At 41.0% G+C, this 24,964-nt stretch overlaps 1 protein-coding gene and 1 long non-coding RNA gene across 2 annotated transcripts in view; one reads left to right on the top strand and one right to left on the bottom strand.

The window, feature by feature from the left end:
- Nucleotides 1–24,671, top strand: part of GNAS (GNAS complex locus) — a 166,487-nt gene extending 141,816 nt beyond the window's left edge. Inside the window, exons 5-11 of the mRNA XM_083446636.1 lie at nucleotides 14,405–14,459; nucleotides 15,782–15,855; nucleotides 16,296–16,354; nucleotides 16,651–16,771; nucleotides 18,345–18,475; nucleotides 19,489–19,556; nucleotides 21,510–24,671. Coding sequence (XP_083302762.1) covers nucleotides 14,405–14,459; nucleotides 15,782–15,855; nucleotides 16,296–16,354; nucleotides 16,651–16,771; nucleotides 18,345–18,475; nucleotides 19,489–19,556; nucleotides 21,510–21,656 — 655 coding nt within the window. The 3' untranslated portion in view covers nucleotides 21,657–24,671. The remainder of the gene's footprint in view (nucleotides 1–14,404; nucleotides 14,460–15,781; nucleotides 15,856–16,295; nucleotides 16,355–16,650; nucleotides 16,772–18,344; nucleotides 18,476–19,488; nucleotides 19,557–21,509) is intronic.
- LOC310680752 lies at nucleotides 1,497–7,023 on the bottom strand. Its single transcript, XR_014512908.1, has 2 exons — nucleotides 6,818–7,023; nucleotides 1,497–2,279 (listed from the first exon to the last, which is right to left on the bottom strand). It is a non-coding gene; the product is annotated as an uncharacterized lncRNA (long non-coding RNA).
- Nucleotides 24,672–24,964: the final 293 nt, after the last annotated feature.

Genomic DNA, 24,964 nt, shown 5'->3' with positions numbered 1-24,964 from the left:
CTGAAGTAGATGCAGCTCTGGGTCATGTAGGAGGGCATATCAAAGGCATCCTCCATCATCTTGGACTGCAAGTGTTGTAGCCTGTTACTCAGGCATGCATTAAAACTCCTATATGAAACGGGTTGTTTTCTGAAATGAAAACAATTGCTATATAAACCATATGTGCTTGAATTCCTGACAACTGGAGTTAATTGACCATACTGCTCCATGTATTACAAATGCTGACATTACATGTTTGCAGAACTGTTGAAGTCGGTATGGAATGCAGTTTCTGTTTAGCTTGCTAGAACCAGACACCAAGCAAGTCAGCTTCTTTTGGAGATGACATCCAGAAAAATGGGAAAAAAACAGGCTTAAGGTGACCAGCCAGTAAGATCTGCTAGGATTCTTGCTTGCTACTGGGTAGCAATGTCATGATAAAAATAAATCTATGAATGTCGGTTAGCTATACTAATTAGCTTCTATTGTGCACCGAGAGTGGCATTAGAAATATTCGCCATTTCATGTTCAAACAATTCATCAGCCATGAAAATTGGAAGTCTACTATATATATCTGCATTTCCAAGACTTTATTTTTAAAGGAGTTTATTAAATTCTCAGCATTCTGACTGTCTGCTGATTGCACAAAGGAGTCTCAGAAGCTGAGTGCTGCCCAGCCCTGTGGAAATATAGTTTGTGTTCCTCTTGCCAGTTCTGCAGTGAATGGGGCCTTTATTGTACCTAGTTATTTAATGGGATGCTCTAGTTCATAATTTTATTAATGTACATCTTTGCTTGTTACTAAAAAGAAAAAAGCACATGGCCATGGGATCTGAGTATTAACTTTAGCAGCGCGGTTAACTTTTTATATGCCCTACTTTGCTTAGTGTGGTGTGGGCCTAATTGCATTCCTTTCATGGGTTTGCCAAATGCTTTCAAATAATGTTGCTTTTTATTTTATATATTAGCATACAGTTGTCTATGACTTCAGCAAATAATTGATTTGCTGACAACTGACCAATACACATAAGTACCATTTGGAAATTCTGCGTGTGTTTCAGGGCAGCAGATCTGTACCATACGCAGAATGTAACATATAAGCAGTATGCAGACGCACATAATGCTGATGCACTCTGTTTCTGTAGTTCTTTACACGTTGGAAAGTGTGGGGCGAGTCATATCATCGCACATCTTAATTACAACTATATGCTTCAGTGCTCACTGTGCATGTACTGAATTTTCAGATTGTAATTATGTTCACCAGTCCATACAACCTTATATTATCAGTTAATACAAAAACAATCTGAACTGGCCTTAAATATTAGAATTTTAAGAGTTATGTCAGTCTTGGTGTCAGGAAAGATTGTGTACAGTAGTAATATGACTATTTTAGTTTCTAGAGTGGATTGCCTGTGGGCCAGCGGTATTCTTTTCATGGAAAATACTGCCGACACTGCCTAGAACATCATTCATTTAACTAAAGAACATCATTCATAACAGAGAACTGACAACAGAGCTGGTCAGAATGGCCATAGGATGGCGCAAGCAAAATAAATTTCTTATGGATAGAAGATAGAAATGGCTTGCAGCCAACTTTATGATAATAGCCATTGGTTGCTTTCCCAGTACAGTGTCTACTGCATACCCTCATATGCAGTCCTCTGAATTGCATTAACTATATTTCCCATTTTTGAATGTGACTTGAGAGAGACTATATTTAGTAATTTAATGTGCAAAATATTGCATCTGTCACTAAAACTATTTTTCATCAGGCTTCCGTTTTCTTGGCAAAAGAGAAAGGGCTAAAAATAGGCTAGCATCTCTAACTGTTCTTTGTATGTTACTGTAGCAACTAGAGTCCATTTCACCTTTTCAATTACTTCGGTGGTTTGCACACACTCTGCTATTTGGCCTCGTTTAAGAGCTTGCTAATTATGCTGAAGTTAAATACTCTGATGCCCAGTTAAGTGTGTGGAGAACACCATGCTGGTTTTCCTTAAGACATCACCTGAAACTGCAGAACTCTACAGTTTCCAAGATTAATGCTTTGTTTTCATCTTTTGATGGTGAGAACACTTGCCAAGCATAGCAAAGATACGATCTCCTTATCCCTGTTTTACGAAGCATGCTGCATATTGGTACAGAAGTCCTTATTTCTCAGATGTACCCACTTTCAGGGGTAGCTTTTTGTTGCAGCAGGAAGTGGGAAGCAGTAAAGCCCTGTTGCACAAGACATTCATTTGCATTTCTCTGCATCTCAAGTAAAAAATTCAGTGGAATTTTTTGAAAAGCACAGAAGTCTGAAAAAGAAGATAAGAAAGGTTTTTGTGTAAAATGCAAGGCAAGATGGATTGTCCCATCTGTGTTACCAAATATCTCTTTAAAACACTGCAGTCTCTGCTTGTAACAGAATCGTAGAATTGTAGAGTTGGAAGGAATTGGCCATCCAACCTTTGCTTAAACATTGAACAAGCAGCACCTCTTTTTTGGGGGGGGGGGGGGCGAGGCAGCAGTGGCAGTCTAACTGCAGACATTCCTGCATGAGAAGGATTGCTTAGTCTGGCTTCAGGCCTGGACTGAATCAGCCTTGGTCACCGTGATTGATTAACTTTATCTGGAGAGAGATTGGCGGGGGGGGGGGAGTGCAGCCCCATTGATTTACCTTTATCTCTCAGCAGCATGCAATACCATTCAGCATGTATCCCCAAGGAGGACAGCCCTGCCCACCTGTCAAATTTGGCCTCTGCACTTTTTGGACTTGAGGGGCGGGATACCCCAAAAACATAGGAAGGGGGGGCAAAAGCACTTGGCCCCCAGGAGCTGATGGCCCTGATAGGAGTCATCCCAGAATCCAAATATGCCCGGTAATCAGATTCATATAGTTTGCCTCATGCCTGTATGCTGTGAGCTTTGCATCTGTTAAACAACTTTCTGGTTAAGTGAGCAGACCTTTTGGATGGAGGAAGGCTGCTGGTTGTATTAGCGCACACACAAGCTGCAAGAAATGGGGTGTTTCAAAGTGGCAATTCTGAAATGTATGACAGAGTCATGCCCATTGCTATTTGATGCAAAGGGGGAGAGGGAGGGGGAGGGGGAGTAGCCTGGAAGTTCAGAAAAGCCAGTTTTAGTTGATGCATAAATGCTTCTGAAGTCTTCTTACAGCTAGTGTATAAGACCTTCAGAGGACCATTTTGGTCTATTCTAAATGGTTACTACCAGCTGCCAGAACATACATAAAATTGTGGACGTACAGCATTTTCTCCTGCTTTTGCATTTTTCCACATGCAAAGCCAGTGAACAGCTTTTGTTTGCAGGAGGAAATTCTCTGAAGAAATTCTCTAAAATGCTTGCTATAACTGTATAGTTCTTTTTCTAAATAGAGCTTGGCATTGGTTTTTCGTCCTTAAACCCTTGGCACGGGGGCATGTAAGCTTCGCTTCAACACAAACGAATGGAAATTCTGAATGTAACCAGTATGTTGCAGTGTAAAATTTTCCAGGGTATTTATATGCAAGCAGCTACTTTCTGAAATATACATTGTTCAGATTGCAAGCAGACAAAATTGTATGTGGTTGTTTTGCACGGCGGGGGGTGGGGTAGGGATGAAGGCCTGCATATAGATTTGACTCTGTAGGAAGCTTACTCTACAATTTTTCAAAATGAAACTATCCATGTAGGGACCTAAAGGAATCCTGTGGGCTGATGGTGCAGTTTGCATTGAATGCCTGTATTAGTTCCTTTTGGGCAGTTTTTATTCTTGTTCAGATGCTTATTACAGTTGCATTAGTTTCATTCCATCTACATTCCCAACTGTGTTTTCAGCAAGTATTCTTAAGCTTTATATTCTGGGTTGCTCAGTACTTCACAGCAATAGCTAAAAGAGCAGCCTAATTGTAACTGTTCCCGTTGATCACAACCTGAATCAGTGCCATTTGCAAGTTATGCCATTTTTCAATCAAAGTCATAACAGAAATGGCAAGGAGCTTATATAGAAGAACTCAGAAAGATTTATCATTGCAATTTCAATAGGCATAAAATTTTCACATCCGTACTAAAACCAGCTTGGACAACCATGAACATAGGCAAGCTTACACGCCAGCATAATCTCACTGCATTTTCTACCCTTTCAACTGATATCGTATAAATTGACTGATCACTTTCTTCAAAACAGACAATTCATTGGCTAATTATATGAATCAAGCTTTTAACTGTTAAGTCTGCTTGTATGATAAGGTAAAGGTACCCCTGACCATTAGGTCCAGTCACGGACGACTCTCGGGTTGCGCGCTCATCTCGCTCTATAGGCCGAGGGAGCCGGCGTTTGTCCGCAGACAGCTTCCGGGTCATGTGGCCAGCATGACTAAGCCGCTTCTGGCAAACCAGAGCAACGCACGGAAACGCAGTTTACCTTCCCGCCGGAGCAGTACCTATTTATCTACTTGTGCTTTGATGTGCTTTCGAACCGCTAGGTGGGCAGGAGCTGGGACCGAACAACGGGAGCTCACCCCGTTGTGGGGATTCGAACCGCCGACCTTCTGATCAGCAAGCCCTAGGCTCTGTGGTTTAGACCACAGCGCCACCTGCTTGTATGATAAGCAGAAGCAAAATAAGGTAATACTTATATTAAGGTAAAGGTACCCCTGCCCGTACGGGCCAGTCTTGACAGACTCTAGGGTTGTGCGCCCATCTCACTCAAGAGGCCGGGGGCCAGCGCTGTCCGCAGACACTTCCGGGTCACGTGGCCAGCGTGACAAAGCCGCATCTGGCGAGCCAGCGCAGCACACGGAAACGCCATTTACCTTCCCGCTAGTAAGCGGTCCCTATTTATCTACTTGCACCCGGGAGTGCTTTCGAACTACTAGGTTGGCAGGCGCTGGGACCGAGCAACGGGAGCGCACCCCGCCACGGGGATTCGAACCGCCGACCTTTCGATCGGCAAGCCCTAGGCGCTGAGGCTTTTACCCACAGCGCCACCCGGGTCCCTAATACTTATATTGAAGGTTATATATCCATTATATTAATTTTCATTAATGGTTACCTGGGCTGTTGTGCATGTAAACACACAGAAGGCCCAGCTTCTTTCTGGATGATGTTTCATTGTTAAAGGAGTCATACAGCTGGTGACCATTTTCTGCCAGTCTGTTGAGACGCAGGCCATTTTGAACCTGGAAGAGTACAGGGCATAACAGGGCGGGCTTATGCATGTTGCGCCACGGTAAATGTTTGCCATCTGTAGTACCCTTCTTCGGACATAAATACGAGAAAGTAAACATGTAAGAGGACAGTGGGGAGAAGAGCACTAGCTCTGCCACTCTCCATCACCATTTACATTGTCTTCCAACTTGTGCAAGTCAGTGCAAATTGTGGCAAAAGGGGTGGAATTGTGCATTTATTAAAAGGTAAAGGGACCCCTGACCATTAGGTCCAGTCGTGACTGACTCTGGGGTTGCGGCGCTCATCTCGCTCTATGGGCCAAGGGAGCCGGCGTTTGTCAGCAGAAAGCTTCCAGGTCACGTGGCCAGCATGACTAAGCTGCTTCTGGCAAACCAGAGCAGCGCACGGAAACGCTGTTTACCTTCCCGCCGGAGCAGTACCTATTTATCTACTTGCACTTTGACGTGCTTTTGAACTGCTAGGTTGGCAGGAGCAGGGACCGAGCAACGGGAGCTCACCCCGCCACAGGGATTCGAACCGCTGACCTTCTGATCAGCAAGTCCTAGGCTCGGTGGTTTAACCCACCGCGCCCCCTGCGTCCCGTTGTGCATTCATTACCTGGGTTTTAATGCTTAAAGAGGCCTAGATCTGTGTCAGCCACATTGAGTTCTGTGTTTCTAATACATATGTTGAGGATTTGTAGCCAACTAAATTGCTGAACATGTGGAATGACTTCCATGAGTGCAGTGGAACTGCTCCTCTCAATGTGTGCAAACTCCAGAGCTGTTCTAGGCATTCCCCAAAACCTCTGGAGTATATTTGGGGGGGAGAGGGGGGGGGAGTTTTGTTGCGCTCACAGAAGTGTTCTATACACATACATAGTTGAATACAGCCCTGAGTTTCAGTTTAACTTCTTTTTATTAATGTTTTTAATGTGCCTTTACACTGCAAACCTCCTTGAGGGGTCTTTTGTCCTTAAAAGTATTTTCAGAGTCTTTGGCTTAAGAATCTGCTTCGTTGTGAGGTTGTGTGTTTCACCACTCAAACGGATTGGGTTTTAAACCATCTCAAGTAGGCACAAAAAGTCAATTTAAATCAAGTTTCCCATTTTATAATTCCTGAGCAAGCGCAGATATGGATTGCTTGCCATTTGGCAAGAAAACATGAAGCCTTTTCTTTTCTAAATAGAACAGAAATTGCTTTTAACGGGTTTGGGTTTTTAAAAGTGCTAACACAAAACAGTAACATGGTTCCTTGGGAGCCCTTGCTGTGTGGAAGGTTGTTACCATTCGCCCACATCCCTGCCGTCTTTTAAAACAATGAGGTTGGTGTCCTGCAAGCAGCGAAATGTACTGGACCCAGTCCAAAATATTAAGAAAACTTGAAGAACAACCTGGTTTTCCGTGTGTGTGTGTGAGAGAGAGAGAGTTTGCTTTCTCTCCTTCATAGGCAGGCAAGAAATTATACTGTTAAGAGCTTTGAAATGACATGGTTTGCCACAGACTGCAGGAGGGAATGGAAAAAAATCAGCGTAAACACATAACTGCAGCTTTTGTATGAATAATGTAGCCTTCGTGTTTTTATAACCCTACCATAAAACCAATCCTGCATTAAAAAGCAATCAGAGTTATTTCCCTGCCCAGCTCTGATTGTCTTTGTGTACAAGTTGAGAGATGTATTGTACCTTTCCAGCCTCTCCAACTGCCTGTGCCTATTTTTATTTGTCAAGCTGGGGCTAGGCTGGCCCCATTCCAGATGTGTCTCACAAGATTTGGTGCTGATGATCTATTTATAGAACTGTGGTTCCATTGTCATGACAACCGTGCTAGAGGCCAAGGCGGCTGGGAGCTATTTCTGGACTTGTGCTGTAATGTAAAACTGATTGGGAGGGTTAGTGCATCCTCTAAGCCAGACTAACTTTAGACGGGCAGAAAAAGAAAAAAGACATCTACAGTTTCTTTAAATAGACTTTCCTTTTCTCTTCTTGCCTGCCTGCCTGCCAGTCTGTCTGTCTGTCCTGTAGGGCCCCAGCAATTTGCGAACGGCGTAGAGCTTACTCTCCCACAGTAACTAAACACAATTCTTGCAGCCTCCACTACATTTTGCACGCTTGCTTTTTTAATTATGTATTTGAGAAAGGGCTAGTAAAGCATAGCCATTCTGGGTTTTTGTTTTGTTTTGTTTGTCAAGGAAGGGTTCTTGTTTTCTTTCTGAAAGTAGTGCAATGCAGCACAATAATTTTCTGAGATAGCTGTGGTCTTCATATTCTGTAGTTTTAATTTTGTATTATTATTATTATTATTTTTAAATGCTCTTTTGAATTCACACACCATATAAGGAACAGCAAAAAAAAAAAGATTAACACAAGGCAATGCCAAATATATTGAATCATAGTTTACTGCTTTTTCATTATTTGTTTGAAATTTTGACCAGTGGTCCTCTTCCACCTCCCAAGTGGCTGGAGTTATTCTGTAATTAAAGCTGATCCCGTTGTGAAAGCTGTTTTTATGTTGCACCCACGTTTGCTGTTCCTCCCACAAACTCCAAAATGTATTTCATTTATGTAACTTTATTCAGAGATGGACATTTCAGCACATTGCTTTTATTCGAAACTGCACTTCAGTTGTTAGCACTTTTAAGCATGAAACATCCATCATTTTTATCATTTGAGCTGAAAGGTGTGGTTTTATTTCTGCAGACAAATGGCAGCTTTGGGTTTGTTGGGTTTTTTTGAGAATTTATAATTCTTTCTAATATTTTAAACAGAGTTTGCATAGATGTATAGTGGCTAAGACAGTGAATTGGGAAGTTTTCTGTTCAAATCTCACTTCAGGCATAAACTGATAAGCCTGTAAGCAAACCATTCTTTCAGTCATAGCATACGTAGTCTCTTTCTTCATGCACACACTGCAATATGAATATATAAAACATGCCTCTCCCTCATAGGGCTGTTGTATACATAGATGGTTGAAAAAATGGATTGCAGTGCTTAAAATAGTGTCAGGAAAAAAAGTTGCTTTTGGTTCCTTGCTTTTTGCATTAATTTTGTCTGGTTCTTAGAATCTAAATGGGATTATTTTGTCGAGAGAGGGGGGCACAATGTTGTTTATTCTAAATTCAGTTTACATTTTTAAGTATCTTGTTTTTGGCATAACCTCCCCCTTTCATTGAGGCAGACAGTCTTTTGTTGGCAAGTTTTGTCTAACTTTTCTTTTCAGTGTGTGAGTTTTAAATTTGTAAATTCTTTCGATGTTCGCATAAAGAAAAAGAACATTTTTACTTATGCATGTTTTATGACAAATAAATGTGAGCGTATCTTGTTAAAGTGAGGAGGTAAAACCAGAAGTTTAAGAAGAGACCGAAAATGATAATTCCATTCTCTGCTCTTGTGGACTCAGCACGCAACCACATTTTTAACTTGAAATGGCAGATTTGCCCCGATCCTTGGTAGGGAAGAATTTAGGAACATAATTGTACCTTTGGAAAAGAAATTCAAATGCTCATTATTCTTAAAGAAAATGGGAAACCCAAAAGTACCAACCCAAAACTTGGAATTTGTACAGAAGTACTTCCGGCATAACATTATGGTATAGAGAAAAGATACAGAAATGTCAGAAGTCTAGAAGGAAAGGTCATTCATATTCCCATAGATTGTGTCGCTACAAGTACAGCTGGCTTTCTCTTCCTAATCTTAAACATTGTCTTGTTTTAAGATTATTCTTATTATTTTGGCATATTAGCCCAAAACAAAAAGTATTTTACTTTTGAGATTGATAATTTATATGTGTATGTCAACCTCACGTTAGTTCAAACCAACTAAATATTCAAACGACTATTTCTCAGAAGGCAAGATTACTGGTACTCTTTTTCCTTCCTTCCTTCCTTTTTTCCTTCCTTCCTTCCTTCCTTCCTTCCTTCCTTCCTTCCTTCCTCCCCCCCCCCACCTTTTTTTTTTTAATCCATGTAAAGTGAATTAATACTTAAAGGAGAGGGGTTTGGATTTTTTTTCTCTCCCAAACACGTTCAGAACAAGTAGAGCTAATAAATGGCAGGAGTACTGGATTTATTTGTGTTTTTAATGACTCCTTTTGATTCTTTTCCGGTTGGGTAAATGGATGAATCTTTTGCTTTTGGGAGCTGCATGTTAATATTTCCATAGTTGTCTTTTTCTGGTGCAGCAGTGCTCAGTCACTGATTCAGATGCTCAAAACATGAACACAAACTGTGACTGCCAGGTATGCAGGAGCACCTGCATGTGCCAAAGTTACTAAAGAAGAAGAAGCTCTTGTAATCTAAAAGTTGGTGAATGTTGGGGGAGAGGGTTAGCTTTTAATTTTAGCCCTTGCACTCTTGAGACATTTAAAAATATATTTATAGTTGTCTTAGAAGCAACCCCTCCCAATTTTTTCCACTGTATATATAGGGGGGAAGGACAAAGGAGTGTCACGTTCCTACAATCCATCTTATGCCATTGAATTAAATTGAGGCAGGCACCAAATAAATGCTTACAGTATCAAAAGAAATGTGTAAAAGGCAGATTTAGTTCTCAGCCGTTGTGAAAGCTTTGCAAGATGTAAACCTCTCCTGGTTTCACATCAGCTGTCTTGGCTGCAGAGAAGTATGTTCCTAGTGATAAGTTGTCCTTTCCCTCTACTTTCTGTGGAAAGACAGAATCCTAAATTAAATGAAGCTAAATCACACAATATAATAGGCTGTCTTGTCACTATTCCTCACCTTCAGGGAGTCTTAAAGCAACATACAGATTTCTCCAAGAAGAGAATGAAGGGAGGGGGCACTTTGTTTTCCCACTGCCTCTATAGTTTGGCGAGCATCTCAGATAGGGTGCCCAGATAAACCATGGTTAAGCAAGACTGTCAAATTCATACACAATGTAAAACCATAGTTTAAACAAGCCTGTGGTTCTTAAGTTAAAAGCAAACCATGGTGGTTGATTCCTAGAAAATAATCCAGCTGGGCTGGATTGAGACAAAAACACTTTCGGTTTTTCTTAAAAATTGTGGTTTACTATTCTGTGTCAATCCAAGACAATATTAGAGTGCCCTGGGATCCCTAGTAGTAATAACAGAAGTTCGTTTCATGTGAGATTTTCATTTGAGCATTCTATGTGGCATATCCAGAAAGTTTCTCAGAGAGCTTGCTGCTTTTTTGAAAACCCTAAAGAGCATTAGTTAGCCCTTCCTTTGGCCTTTGGGACACCTATCCAGCCATTGTACAGAGCTTAGGGCTCTTGGAGCTTAGCTTAATATGTGCTCCTCTTCTTCTCCCCCCCCCCCCAAGCATAGATACTGCATTTGGAGAGGATGTGAGCTTGTCTAGCAACCATCACACAATGTCGGGCTTTCCTCTGTCTGAATGAGTTCTGTTTTTGAATGGTGGTTGTTATATTTTGGGCAGAATGAATTTTTTATAGCATTCAGACTTCTTCTACCCACCGTGCATGGAGTCATTGGAGTCCATCTCCTGTAAAGTGCTGCCTCTCCTGTGTCACTGGTGTTTTTCAAGGAAATCACAGGCCTAAAAATAGTCTGCATAAACAACAGCAAGACAGTTGCGTGGTGTGTGTGTGTGTTTTTCTGCTTCAGTATTTGGAAATCTCTTTTTCGTTTTCTAACCGGGTCAGCATATCCAAAACCAATGGCATTGAGTAGGGAAATAAGAACAACGTTTCTGGGCATTTCTTGTAAAAATGAAACTTTTAATATTGTGTGGAAAACCTGAGGCCAACACGGATTGCACTCCTAAGTTAGCATGACTTCCGGTGCCCATACCCTCCTCCTGAAATATACATTGACATCATGATTTAAACTCTACAGTTTGGAGTCCATAATAATTACCATGCATTTAGCACAGCATGTTGTCATTTGTTGGTGTACCTCCACACTTTATAAAAATAATAACCTAACCCAGCCATCTCAAAAGCCCCTGTCACTTGAGAATTTGTTTTAATTTTTGCTGCTAGTGCACTTTTACGGTGAATCTCACTCACTGGGGATCTTGCTTGAATTCAGATTGTCCCGTGTGTGTGTCTATAAAATGTGTAATATGTATAACATTTTGTTAATTTATAAGTCTGCTTTCATATACATTTCCAGTTGCTTTTATAGCCATAAATTTAAAAATGACCAAAGATAGGTTTAAAAACAATCCTTATAAACACGGAAGCTTTTCTCCCCCGCCCCCTAATCTTCTGCAAAAGCTTCTTAAAACCAGAACGTCTTCAGTCGTTTCCAGTAACTACAAATAGTGGGGGACTGTTGTATCTCAGCAGGGACACTGGTCCACAGAAGAGGATTGTCACACTGAAAGCTCTGCTCCAAGTTGCTACGGAGTCAGCTTTTCATATTTTAGGAATTCCAAGGAAATACTTCCTTGCAGAATGTAGTGAACTACAGATTATGTAAGGGCTAAAGGAGGTCTCTCGAGTAGCCTTGTCTCAAGCTGTATAGGCCCCTTTATGTTAGTATGAAAACCTTGAACTTGGCCCAGTAGCAGGTTGGTAGTCAGTGTAGATCCCACACATAACGTGTTGCACGGGCAACTCCCAATTTACATGGGGTTTACGCTCTGAGGAGTGCAAGCCTCTGTTAACTCTAGCTGGAAACTGTTTCAGATTGGTTCATAAATCAGCCAAGCTGCTGCTTAATTTGGGGAGAATTAGCTTGCCTTATTTTGAGGCAGTCTAATGGGAGTCGTAGAAAGCCTACCCATTGCTAGTTGGAACATATAGTTAGACACATTGGCCAATTAAATGAGAAGAAATAATTTGTATTTCCGCAGCGTGTTTCGTTCCTACATCGCACAGAGAAGGATTCAGTTGTCAAGAATATCAGTGTAATACCCTAAAAAACTAATGCTATCAACCAAGTATGCAAATACAGGGTAATATATAATACTTTGCTTAATCATGTGAGACACGAAGACATGGCAAGTTTTAAAAGTTGCTTTTGACATCTAATATGAGGAGAATGTGAAGGAAGAAAAGAATTTCCCCACTTGGGTTTGTAGTCGGATTTTTTAAAGCTCATTGTTCAACATTGCTGTAGTGGAAGAAGAGGTCAGGAACAGATTTAAGGTGAATCTGAGAAAGGCAGTATGTGGATAAATGGCCCAGGTGACGTCTCCATCTTTTACTTAGTGGTATTGTCTCAAAACACAATACGATGAAAGCAGTTTTGTTCTGTGAATTTGAGTATGTATAGTTCTGACTCCTACCTTTTCCCCCTCTTCTGAAATGGTACATAATTTTAAGTTAATTCATTGTAAATTGTAATTTGATTTCAAGTCTTTATTTTAATGTCATCTCCACGTGTAAAGTAGGAATCTTTTGTTACGGAGACCCATTAGGACAGGCTACATAAGGAGCCCAAGAATTACTCAATTGGGTTAGGCAAGTGGTCCTATCTGCTGATTCTGTCCAGCATTCTTTCTACTGATATTGACACATGTGAGTCTTTTGGGACCCAATTATGCTCAAGCCGCAGGCTCCCCTCCCCTCCTCCCACTCAGATCAGTTCCAAAGGAGGAGAGTGAAAGTTGCTGCTTTTGATTTTAGCCTCTAATGATTAGGACATTACACCCAAGCCCTTGTTAGTTTCAACTGCTTGGTAAAAAAAAAGTCAGGATCAAACCATCGCTCAAAAACTTGTTTAAAACAGAACGCAGAGTGTTTTCAGTCACCTCCTCCTGGCAAGTGGAGGGGGAGACACAAGCCCAAGATTTGAGCAGACTTGCTTACATAATACTAAACCGTGGTTTAGAATTACATCTGAACAAATCCTGCCTCTGATTATAAGGAGTGAGATTTTTAACTATCCTAGCTAATAGCACGCAATAGACTTTAGTTCTCTCTGCAAATCCTTTTAAAAGCGAGTAATGGTACTGCTCACTGAAATATGATGTTATCAGTTTCATGGGCTAATTTCAAATCTTGTGACAGATTATTTCCTCTTAAGACAAAGAATTATATTCGTGTGTGTGTGTGTGTTTAGTATGACTTTGTTGCTTTGGTTAAGCACCTAGAATTACTCATTTTAGAAGTCCCGTATTGCAACCACCAAGGCAGGTTCTTTCCTAAGCTATAAAGCCCTATTTGACCTTAATGGTTTCATCTTTCTCCCCACGCGTACATTTTTATTTTTCATTTCTTTTGCCTTCTGAGTTCCATTTACTGTGTTGCTGTTTTTTTTAAGGCACATGTATGTGAATATTCTATGCTTGAGTTATAACATTACGGTTATCGTTATGCATCATTATTCACATGCATAACATGGGAATAGGAGTCCAACCACATCTGGGGGGGGGGGGCACAGGTTCCTTACACCTGACGTTATTTCACATAAATCCCACCCTCCTGCTTAAGCTCCATTCAATGGGTTGTTAGTGTATACGAAGAAGTTGCTTACTTCTTTTCATTTCGGATCATACCTACAAGGTATTCCAGATTTCTGCCTTCTGTCTGCAGGGGAGCTACCTGACCACGTTGAAACCCAAACATCTTATCTATTTGTACTAGTAATTGAAGCTTGCGTTTTGCACATTCCTGGCTGCCGCCGCGGTGGGAGACCCCCCCCATAAGGGATGATTCAAGTACAGTATGCAAAGCAGCAATAGAAACTCAATCACCCCATACGCAGCTTATTCTGTGCTGGAGCACCGTCCTCTATCATTAGGGAAATAGCATGTCTTCAGTTGTGGCTGTTACATGTAAAACACACGTACCGAAACCGTTCAGACTTTTTAAAGAATCGGAGTATCTCAGGCTGCATGTGTACCTTTCAGCCATCTTTTCTTTTTCTTTCTCTTTACTTTTTAAAAAAAGGAATCAGTGCGGTTACTTTAGTAGACACCAAATTAATCATTCTATGTCATGTGGAAATATCCTAAAATGTGTGCTACGCTAAGTGAGGGAGACCCACAATGGGGTGAGATAATACTGCAGTTTGGCTTTATTTATAGCTTATACTTCGATCTCATGGCTATTTTAATACGACTCGGTGATGTGGAAGCTGTGTTTCTGGCCCTCTGCTGGATGACACTGATAAACACATTTTCCTGTTACTTGAACAGCTTACTTTTAGAATAACGTGTGCTTTCCCCAACATATAAAGAAAATCAAAATATGAAAAAAAATCAAGAATAAAAATATTTAATGAAACCTAAAGAAACACCTGGAAACAACAGTAGATTATAAAAGAATGTTAGCAACGGCTATTATGCAATTTTACCAATGCAGATAATTTTTCTTCTCTAGTTTTCTAGACAAGATTGACATAGTCAAGCAAAATGAATACACACCGTCTGACCAGGTGAGTAAAACAGCTTGTGAGAAAACAAGTTGACACATTTGTTTAAACATTTATGCTCTGGGTTTCGGGAACGTCCTCTACAAAGCACCTTACAACGTCAAATAAAACCCAGCTCTGCCTGACAGTAGACTATAAAAATGCAAAATACCAGTACAGCTAAATAACAGAGCCACTTTTTTTTTAAAAGGCATATAGAAATAGAATAGAAAACATAATGCAGATCATAAGGACAATATAAACTAACAAGAATTGAAAACTGCAGAAGTAAAATAGGCTAATTTGGGAAGACTGGGGGGTGGGGGAGTTTTCAACAATATGACAGTGTTGGGGCTGTGAAGGAAGTGAATTTCAGAGCACTGGTGCCCCAGCACTAAAAGCACCTGCTTGAGTGGCAGAATTCCATCCCGCAGGGGCATATGCCACCATCAGCAGATCTCACAGGTCTAAGTGTCTGGCATGGGATGTTCTGGGAGAAGCAGCTTCTCAGATACACTGATCCGGGACCACATAGGCCTATGTTTACTCACTATTTTTCTGTGTCCACTCCCCTTGTACTCACTCACATGCCGCCATTGTTGTTGTTGTTGTTGTTGTTGTTGTTGTTTTATTTCTTATTTATACCCCGCCCATCTGGCTGAGTTTCCCCAGCCACTCTCGGCGGCTCCCATCGAGTGTTAAAAACAATAAAGCATTAAATATTAAAAACTTCCCTAAACAGGGCAGCCTTCAGATGTCTTTTAAAAATGGGATAGCTGCTTATTTCCTTGACATCTGATGGGGGGGGCGTTCCACAGGGCGGGCACCACTACCAAGAAGGCCCTTGGCGCTGGATCTCAGTGAATAATGGGGGTGGAGACGCTCCTTCAGGTATACAGGACCGAGGCCATTTAGGGCTTTAAAGGTCAGCACCAACACTTTGAATTGTTCTCGGAAACGTACTGGGAGCCAATGCAGATCTCTCAGGACCGGTGTTATATGGTCCAGGCGGCCACTCCCAGTCACCTGTCTAGCTGCCGCATTCTGGATTAGTTGCAGTTTCCGGGTCACCTTCAAAGGTAGCCCCACGTAGAGCGCATTGCAGTAGTCCAAGCGGGAGATAACTAGAGCATGCACCACTCTGGCGAGACAGTCTGCGGGCAGGTAGGGTCTCAGCCTAAATGCTGACCAACCCTTTGATAGTGCTGCTTATTCTGATCTCCCCCCAATAAAATACTGTCCTGTTTGTCTTTAAGGCTCGTTTTCAAGCCTACCACATTGTGGAGAGAGGGCAGGGGACTCCTTATTAGTAACTGGCCTTTCCCCCCCCCCCCATTTTCTTTAAGGACCTTCTTAGATGCAGAGTTCTGACATCAGGAATATTTGAAACCAAGTTTCAGGTGGACAAAGTAAACTTCCAGTAAGTATAACTAAACATGCACTCCAATTCAGACTTGATTAAGCTAAGCTATTCAAACATATTTATCATGTGATAATTAGATAAAATCTTGTGTAAGTACAGTGGGATAACTGTTTTGGATAGAATCCTCTAGATTGGATTGCAGAAAGATTGATGTATTTTTACTACTACTACTACATGCACCAAATATTTAATCAAGTTTCAATTTGTAAAAGTGATAATTGTAAGACTACCTTTTGATTTACATGCTACTAAGGCCTTTGTATAAGTTGCAGAACTCCACATAATTTTAATTTATTATTTCGGTGGACCCTAGTTGAGAGGGAAGGATCTAAAGTCACTTCACCGATTGTGTCAAATACACTGCCTCGCTGGCTCAGACACTCAGTTTAAATAAGAGAAGCTCTAATGGGTCACTCACACTTTTATTACCTTTCTAGCATGTTTGATGTTGGCGGGCAAAGAGATGAACGCCGAAAATGGATCCAGTGTTTTAATGGTAAGATTGAAAATGCATCATACAAGCTACGTAGTGAATATTTTGTCTTGGCAATGTACACGATATTATCTCCAGCTCCATTTACATTTTGTCCTTCCCATCTTTTTTGCCCTCGTGCAACCCTTTTCCGTTTACATTCTGACCTCCCGCATGTGCCTAGATCTTCCATTTTGTCCTCTCCTCCATTCCCCCCCATGCTCTACCATTCCTTTCCACCAGAAAGAGATTATAGAGCACAGAGAAGGCTTGCAAAGGTTTTGAGGTGTTACAGATTATTTTGTTTTTGTTTCTTTTAGATGTGACTGCTATCATATTTGTGGTGGCGAGCAGTAGCTACAATATGGTTATACGAGAGGACAATCAGACCAACCGGCTTCAAGAAGCATTAAACCTTTTCAAGAGTATCTGGAACAACAGGTCCGTCTCTTCCGATCTGATCAGTCGTACCCTTAATTAGCAATGCTATATTATAGATGAAGGGAAGTAATAGTGCCACTGTATTCTGCTCTGGTCAGACCTCACCTGGAGTACTGTGTCCAGTTCTGGGCACCACAGTTCAAGAAGGACACTGACAAACTGGAACGTGTCCAGAGGAGGGCAACCAAAATGGTCAAAGGCCTGGAAACGATGCCTTATGAGGAACGGCTAAGGGAGCTGGGCATGTTTAGCCTGGAGAAGAGGCTTGGCAACCATATGTCAGGAGTGCTCTGATGGTGTTTCCTGCTTGGCAGGGGGTTGGACTCGATGGCCCTTGTGGTCTCTTCCAACTCATTCTATGATTCTATAATTGAGTTGTGACAGCAAAAATACTGTGTAGAGTGCTAAAATGGTGTAAATATAAAATAGAGGAGTTTATGCATTTATTTAGTGAAATGGTCATACTAGTGAGTATTTGAGTAAAAGGCGAAAGATTTATACAGTCTTATACAAACCAGAGTATGTGGTGCAACTGTATAGAAATCTGTGAATTTTGGAATAATATATATGAGGAACTCAAAAAAACTACTTGAACTTTCTTTTTAAAAAAGACCGGAAATTTTCCTCCTAAGCATGCTGCCAAGGGAACTTGGAAAATCACCATTGACCGTGTATGGGATAACAGCTGAAACTGGAAGAGTCATTCAATACCCAGTATAGTGGATTGGCAGAATCTAATGGTAGAATACCTGCAGCTAGCAAAGATGACAGGAAGAGTTACGAGGTCAGACAAAACAGAGAGTTTATAAGGAATAGAGAATATATAAAGAATACTTGAAAAATTATGGTGTAAACAGACATCTCCTGGCAGAATTAGACTGATCCTTGAAATTCATAAAAGGTAACTGAGGTATAATGAAAAATCACAAGAAACAGGTAACTATGCGGTAACAGATAAAGCACAATGAGAATACTTGGAAGTCTTTTTAAACATTTGCAGCACTTTTTATTTCTAATTGTGTGAATAATCATTTCATTAACAAAATAATGTTGAGGAATTCCATAATTATGTATGTTTTTTCTCTTCTTTTTTTCTTGATTTTTATACACTTGTCCTTAGCTTGCGTTTTTCTTTTCTTTTCTTTCTTTCTTTCTTTCTTTCTTTCTTTCTTTCTTATGTTGTAAGCTTGTAATGGCAAATACTGTATAGATATATTCATTTTAACTCAATAAAAATTGACTAAAAAGAGTGAGAGAGAAGTATTTGAGGCAAGCAGAAAAACTTTGGGGAATATAGGTGGGGAGCATTTTGCACAGGGGTTCTGTTCCTGGCCCCCGCATGCGTCCGTGGCATGCATATAAGAGTGCCCCCCATTACTTCCCCCATTTCTCTTTCTTCCGGGTACAAAAGGACCCCCGCGACAGTGATCGTGTGTCAGTTGGACGTGTCTAAAATGTTCACCGCCTGTAGTTTCCAGATAATGCACAGATGCTGTTACCATGGTTTATACTGCTTTATTTCGTTTATTTTGGCCACAGCTTTTAACAGTACATTGGCTTTCATTTTCTGTAGGTGGCTACGGACCATTTCAGTAATTCTTTTCCTGAACAAGCAGGATTTGCTAGCAGAGAAGGTTTTGGCAGGGAAATCGAAGATTGAAGACTACTTTCCAGAATTCGATCGCTACACTACACCAGATGATGGTAAGAAACTCGACATTTTGCACAGCCCAAGTAGCAAAATAGACTCTCTAGCATTAAGTTATCTTAGAGCGGGGAATGAGGGTCAGGAGAAGGAAGTAAGTTCTACATTAGTGATGAATTCTGTTCTGTAAGTCTTATGTGGTAGACATGGTATTTTCAATCTATTAATTTTTTGTAAGTGTCAGATTATGCAAGATTTGTCTCCTGTTTGATGCACAACTGTACACGATTATTAAATGTCATTTTGTTTCTTTGATACAACTGCCTTTCGCCTCCAATCAGGCCGGTTGCAGTTCAAACAAGGTGAATGCTTTATCTGGTTAAAATAATGCCAATGATACCTTATTTTGAAGAGTTTCCAGATAGTGGGTTGCACCTAGCCAAGTCATTTTGCAAGTGAAATGGCTTCTACTCGCGCAACAGAGGTTCCTCTCCCTTCCCCCACCTCCCACTCCATTCTGTTCTGCGCAGTAACTTAGTTGCATTCAGCCCAATAGATTTTAGATCAGCCTTTCTCAACCTGGTGCCCTTCAAATGTCTTGGACTTCAACTCCCATCAGCCTCAGCAAACATGGTTGGGGGTCATAGTCCAAAAGCATTTAGAAGCCAGGGGTGGGGGAGGAGAGAGACAGTTTTAGATGACAGTGAATAAATCATAAGAGCTTGGATCCAAAGATGTCCTTTCATTATCCGAAAGCCTCTTCTGCTTGCGAAAAGGCTGTTTACAAAAGGCCTTCCATTTTTGCAGACTCCTGACCAAGATTTGCGCAATGTACTTTCAATTCCCTTTTACGGCCCACTAGAGTCTATATGCTACATCCTATAACTTCCTTATTCACGGTGTTTCTCGTGCTGTAATGCAACCCCTGCGAGATTGTGGTTGCGCACTCTCGAGAAGCATTCCACTAGCGCTAAGCTATTGCTTCCTTTCACTTCTTTGGATCCAAGCCAAGATATTTATATGCATTCCTATTTTAAGATAATCTTCTTGGTTTTTGTTTTAAATTGAGCAGCAATACCGGAACCTGGTGAGGATCCTAGAGTTACAAGGGCCAAGTATTTTATTAGAGATGAATTTCTTGTAAGTATGCCTTCCTCAGTATTCCTAAGAGTATCTTCCCCCGACTGCACCCTCCTTTGCTTTTAAATGCAATCCATTCTGGTACAGGTGACTCCCCATTTACGTGGGGGTTATGTTCCCAGGTACCGTGCATGTACGTGAAATTGTGTATCGTGAGGAACACCATCTGAAAAGCCTGTAAACAACTCTCTAAACCTCTGGAAATTCCTTTTAAAAACCAGCAAAATCTCCTGGGATTGCTAGCCATTTCCCCTTCACTTTTCACTCCATTTTTGCAGTTTTAATTCTCTTTTCAGGCTGTTTTTGCCATTTTCACTGCGCGAATCAAACGTGTGCAACTGCATTTAGAGCTGCATGTCTTTTTTTTTTTCATTTGCATGATCAGCTGCTTGGATTAGGGGCATTATTATTATTTTTTACAAGCAGCAGCGGAGGAGAAGGAAGTCTAGAGGTTGTATCCCAGCACCTTCTGTGATGTTGCAAGAGATATGGGTGCATTCCCCCTCTCATTGTGTGCTTTCAGTGGCAAAAGTCTTGGGCTTGCCCTGCTATCACCTTTCCCTCATGTAATCTTATGTATGGGGCAGGATTTGTTTCATTTGCTTTTTGCAGCAGAACTACCCCGGGCACGCGTGCAGATTCTGCCATGCATTTAAGTGTGTAAAATATAGTTTGTGCTTGCTTGCTTGCTTGCTTGCTTGCTTGTTTAATACAGAAAGATGCATGCAAATATGTATTTCACTGGTGAACGTATCCAAAATGTGTATTTTAATTGGGAGGGGGAGCGAGGTGCACAAAATGCATGCAGGGGAACAAAATGCAATGCGGTGGCCAACAACCGAGTTGCAGCAAGACCGAAATGGATGGATTTGGCTGTGCAGCGCATCCGTAGCATAATCCCATTCTGGAACTGTACATCTACGGTGCAGTCTTAAGGTTTGAAGAGAGGTGGTGGAGGGGTGACGCTACAGGAATTTCTTCCACCTTACCCTGTGCTTCTCTGGGTTCTTGCTGGCAGGGCAGAAGAGATGGTAAAAGTAGTGCTCTTGCTTTTTCTGAGCGGGAGAGATCTAAATAGAATTGAAGTAGGCCAATTCTCAGGTTAACATGATTTTCTCCTTGGGTCTGGTGCAATGTCAGGGGACTGGGAAGGTAATGAATCCTTTGGATTAGTGTATTTCCTTGGTCCACCTCCAACATGCCTCTGGAAGGACCAGGGGTCCTCCGGGAGCACCAGGGGCTGCATACATTATGGCAGGGACCGGGCAATCCATCATCACCTCTACGTCTCTGAGGTCTCTTTTAGCCTGGAAAGAGGGAGGTCCAATGCTGCTTTTGACCACCAGGACATACTCCTGAGGGTGATGGGTTTTGCTGAATAATGATTTTGTGTCAGTGATCATTGGTAGTGACACAGAAGAATGTTGGTTTAGAAAAAGTGTCCTTTCTCTACCTGAATACTAGCAGGTTTTGAAAGAAAATTGCACATTTTGTACAGTGGTACCTTGAGTTACAAACGCTTCAGGTTACAAATTCTGCTAACCTGCAAGAGTTGCCTCGAGTTGAGAACTTTACCCCAGGATGAGAACGGAAATCGTGTGCACAGCAGCAGCAAGAGGCCCCATTAGCGAAAGCACGCCTCTACTTAAGAATAACTTCAGGTTAAGAACGGACCTCTGGAACGAATTAAGTTCGTAACTAGAGGTACCACTGTAGTGAATTATCAGTCTGACTTTTCGGTAATGGCAAATAATTAGCACCTTTGTAAGTTTTCCTGCCACTTGTTCCGACATAGTTCTATTCTGTTCGACATTTTGCCATGGAAATCGAATTCTTGGAGCCAGGGGTGTTGGGGGGAAGAGATAAGGCACCATGAGGTACAATTCTCATTAACCCTGTTCCACGGCCTCTCGTGCTTTTGACATACATACTTTGTGTCTGTCCCTCTTGCAGAGAATCAGCACAGCAAGTGGAGACGGAAGACACTACTGCTACCCTCACTTCACCTGTGCAGTGGATACAGAAAACATCCGGAGGGTTTTCAATGACTGTCGGGACATTATCCAACGGATGCACCTTCGTCAATATGAGTTATTGTGATGGAGAGCACTTTTTCTCTGTTTTGGACTCCTTATTCCTTATTAAAAAGAAAAAAAAAACCTTGCCCACATAGGGTGGAAGAAAAAACTGTTGCAATCTCCCTCTGATTTGCATCCCTCAACCTTTTCTCCTTGCTGGACAAATAGCAGCACTTCTAAGCTTGCTTGTTTCACCCCCTTGGAACAGTTTGAGACGGCCCATGAAATGTAAAAGGCCATTTCTGCGAGCGGGGGCGGGAGGGAGGGGGGCGTTTTTTTTCTCTCTTAACACTGTCATTAACAAAATAATAATAATAATAAATAACACCCTGAAAGTGGAACACCTGAGAGGATTTGGGATTAAAGTTAAATATTAAAAAAGCAAACAAACAAAAGAGAAAATGGGAGAGAGAACTTTAGGTAATTAGCACTGTTGTGGGCATAATCCTATATCCCATGATTTCAACTTTGTTATCCATTCACTGCATCAGACTCAAGAAGGTGCCAAGTCACAGACCAAGTTGAAAGGACAGGCGCTTGAGTTTGGTTCTCTGCCTCTGAATGTGACTTTTGAGCGGAAATACTGACAATTCTACAGCAGATCTAGACAGTAGAAAACCAACTGCTACCTTCAGAAAGGTGTTGTTGAACCATGGCGGTCCTCTGGTGACTGGGGACATTGCTAAAGGAACTGCATTATGGCCTGTGATTGCAGAAAGAGTTAACCACACACTGTTTTTTCAGTTTGTCCACTGATGATCCTGTCTGCTATATAGATATATATATATATATATACATATATATATAAATCATTATCTGGACTGTCGTCCTCACAATCTCCCCTTCTTTCTCTCTCCCCTTCTCCTTCTATTGCCTTCCCGTAACCTCTCTTCCCAATTTTTATTTTACTGCTGGATTATTATTCTTGTACAGACTGTAAAATGTATTATTTTGTACAACTTTATTGAAAAAAAAATAACTTGTAGAAGATCTTTGTGCCTTGATTATGGCTGTACCCGTGCAATGAGCTAAGATGTAAGTATGTTTGATTGCGCTGTACAGCTTTGTCAACCCTATCTGCAGCAGTTGCTCAAGGTAGGGAAAATTTATCTGTAGTTTAGGGTTTTTTTCTGGTTTATAAAAGGAGGAGGAAAAAAAATACTGTTTAGTATTTAAAAAAAAAAAGTACAAATCGTGCAAACGTAACCACTTTAAAAGTGAGGTCTACAACACGTGACCAGATGTTGCAGCATCATGCTTTTTAATTTTTAGCTTTAACTCATTTAAATCTCTATCCAAATGCAAAACATGGCTTGTTTCTACATAAACCAAATTTTGCTACAAATTATAAATGTTAGTCTTTGTCATTCATAGTCTTTTTTTTTTTGTGCAAAAGGACAAAAACAGAACAAAAAAAAAGCAAACACATAGGCATTGCACAGGCCTGGTGGCCGTCTCTGTGCCAGTCACATGCTTTTCCACCGCCACTATTTCTGCGTGGGCATAAGACTCCCATAATTGCAAAGTAATTACATTGCCCCTGGATTTGGCCACTCGATTTAAGTTTCAAACGACATTTTATTTCTCTTTTAATAAAGAGAGACTTTAATTTTTTGTTTTATATTAACTATATAAGTAGCTTAAAGTTGAGGAGTGTGGATTTTTTCTTTTCTTAAACTTGAATAATTTATGCAAATCATATGCTTAGAACAACATGTGGTACAGTTTTTTTAACAAAGAGCAAAAATCACTGTAGCAATAAGAGAGCATGTAATTTTAGTAACTACACCGCTTTATATTTTATACTTAGGTGTTTTATGTCTTTGTGAGCGTATTACTTTTTCATGTGTCTGAACCTACATGTACAAATTTGTACAAAGTCTAAAATTACCGCTGTACATCTAGATCAACTACATTAACTCAAGCCACCCCTTTGCCCCATCCTGAAAAATGGGGCGAGGGGGAAATCTAGATTCCAATACATCGATTATTTTTTTAATTGCCTTTTTTACACGTTAGCTTATCTTACACCCACCAGACATGACATTAGTTTCTCTCTTGGGAAGAAGTCCCACTTTAGAAGCTGTGCTGTGGCCAATAATTTCTACAAGTGCCAGAAACCTTAAGGTTAAGAACCGCAGGTGTTCAGGATCGTGACAAGGACAGGTGTAATTAATTCTCTATTGGGGGGGGGGTTGTTCCCTGTCTCCTTTAATATACGAAGAATAGGTATGAACCATTCACCCAGGTAGAACAGAAACAATTGCATTGTTCACTGCAAAACACACACACACTTCAATGCTGTGAAAGTGAGGAGGAGAAGACATGAACATGCCATTGAGACTTTCTTCCCGTTTCCCATTGCTGCAGTCTCCCGATGAGAGCCAAGCCCCGTCTGATTTTTTTTTTTTTTTAACTAGCTTGCCTCATCAGATGTGGGGACTGCAGTTGTGCGAAGCAACTGAGGAAGCCCTAGCTGTGTCCGCAATTCCCTCAGGCTCCCATAATAGCTCCTTTGGATAGCAGCCTGGGCCTGCGGTGTAGCCAATTCAAATTTAGCAGACGGTCCGTTTTAACGTTCTAGGATGAGCTGCCTTGTGAGCGTTTGCGATCCGCTGCAAAGCCTGTTCCAGAAACACACCTTTGCCAGTATAAGACTTAGCTAGTGCCTGATGGGATTCCATAGAGCAGAACACACACACACACACTAAAATATGAGCCTTAATTTTTGCTATTAAAAGTAAAACAAAAAACCTAAGTTTAGTGCCAAACCTATTTTTATTACCTCTTAAACCTGGGTGGGGGTGGGTGGGTGGGGAGATAATACAAGAAACAAATCAATAAGGATAGAAACTATTTGCAAAGAACGAACTGAGAAAAACAAAAGCATCGCTTTTTATTAAACAGTAGCAAAGACCCCCTTCCATTGGTGAAGAGATTAAGCAAGCATATGTAAGAAAGGGCATGTGTGCATGCCATACACGGGCGCACACGCCGTTTAAAATACACCACCTATAAAGCTTTATATGAATGGAAATGTTTGAGATCCTTTTTTTTAAGTTGGTTGGGTGAAGGGAGTGTTTTGGAACCAGTTTCGGCTGCAAATGAATGGAGAGCGGTGTGTGTGTGGGTGTGTCTCATCTCAGTATTGCCTCTGTTAGTCCGTCTCTTTTAAGTTTTTGCAGTTTGGTGGTCTGGTAAAGTCTTATTTTAACAGCTTTTTCTCTTTGTTTTGTTTTTATTTTTAATACAAAAAAAACCCATAAAGCTTTGATGCTTGCTATTTAATTCTGTGTTTTCTTCTGTCTCTAATTTAGCTGACTTAATTTT

The sequence above is a fragment of the Podarcis tiliguerta genome (assembly GCF_965153285.1).
Source record: "Podarcis tiliguerta genome assembly, chromosome: 6".
NCBI classification, from domain to species: Eukaryota; Metazoa; Chordata; class Lepidosauria; order Squamata; family Lacertidae; genus Podarcis; species Podarcis tiliguerta.
The sequence above is the reverse complement of the archived record's forward strand: the minus strand, read 5'-3'. Positions and strand labels throughout refer to the sequence as shown.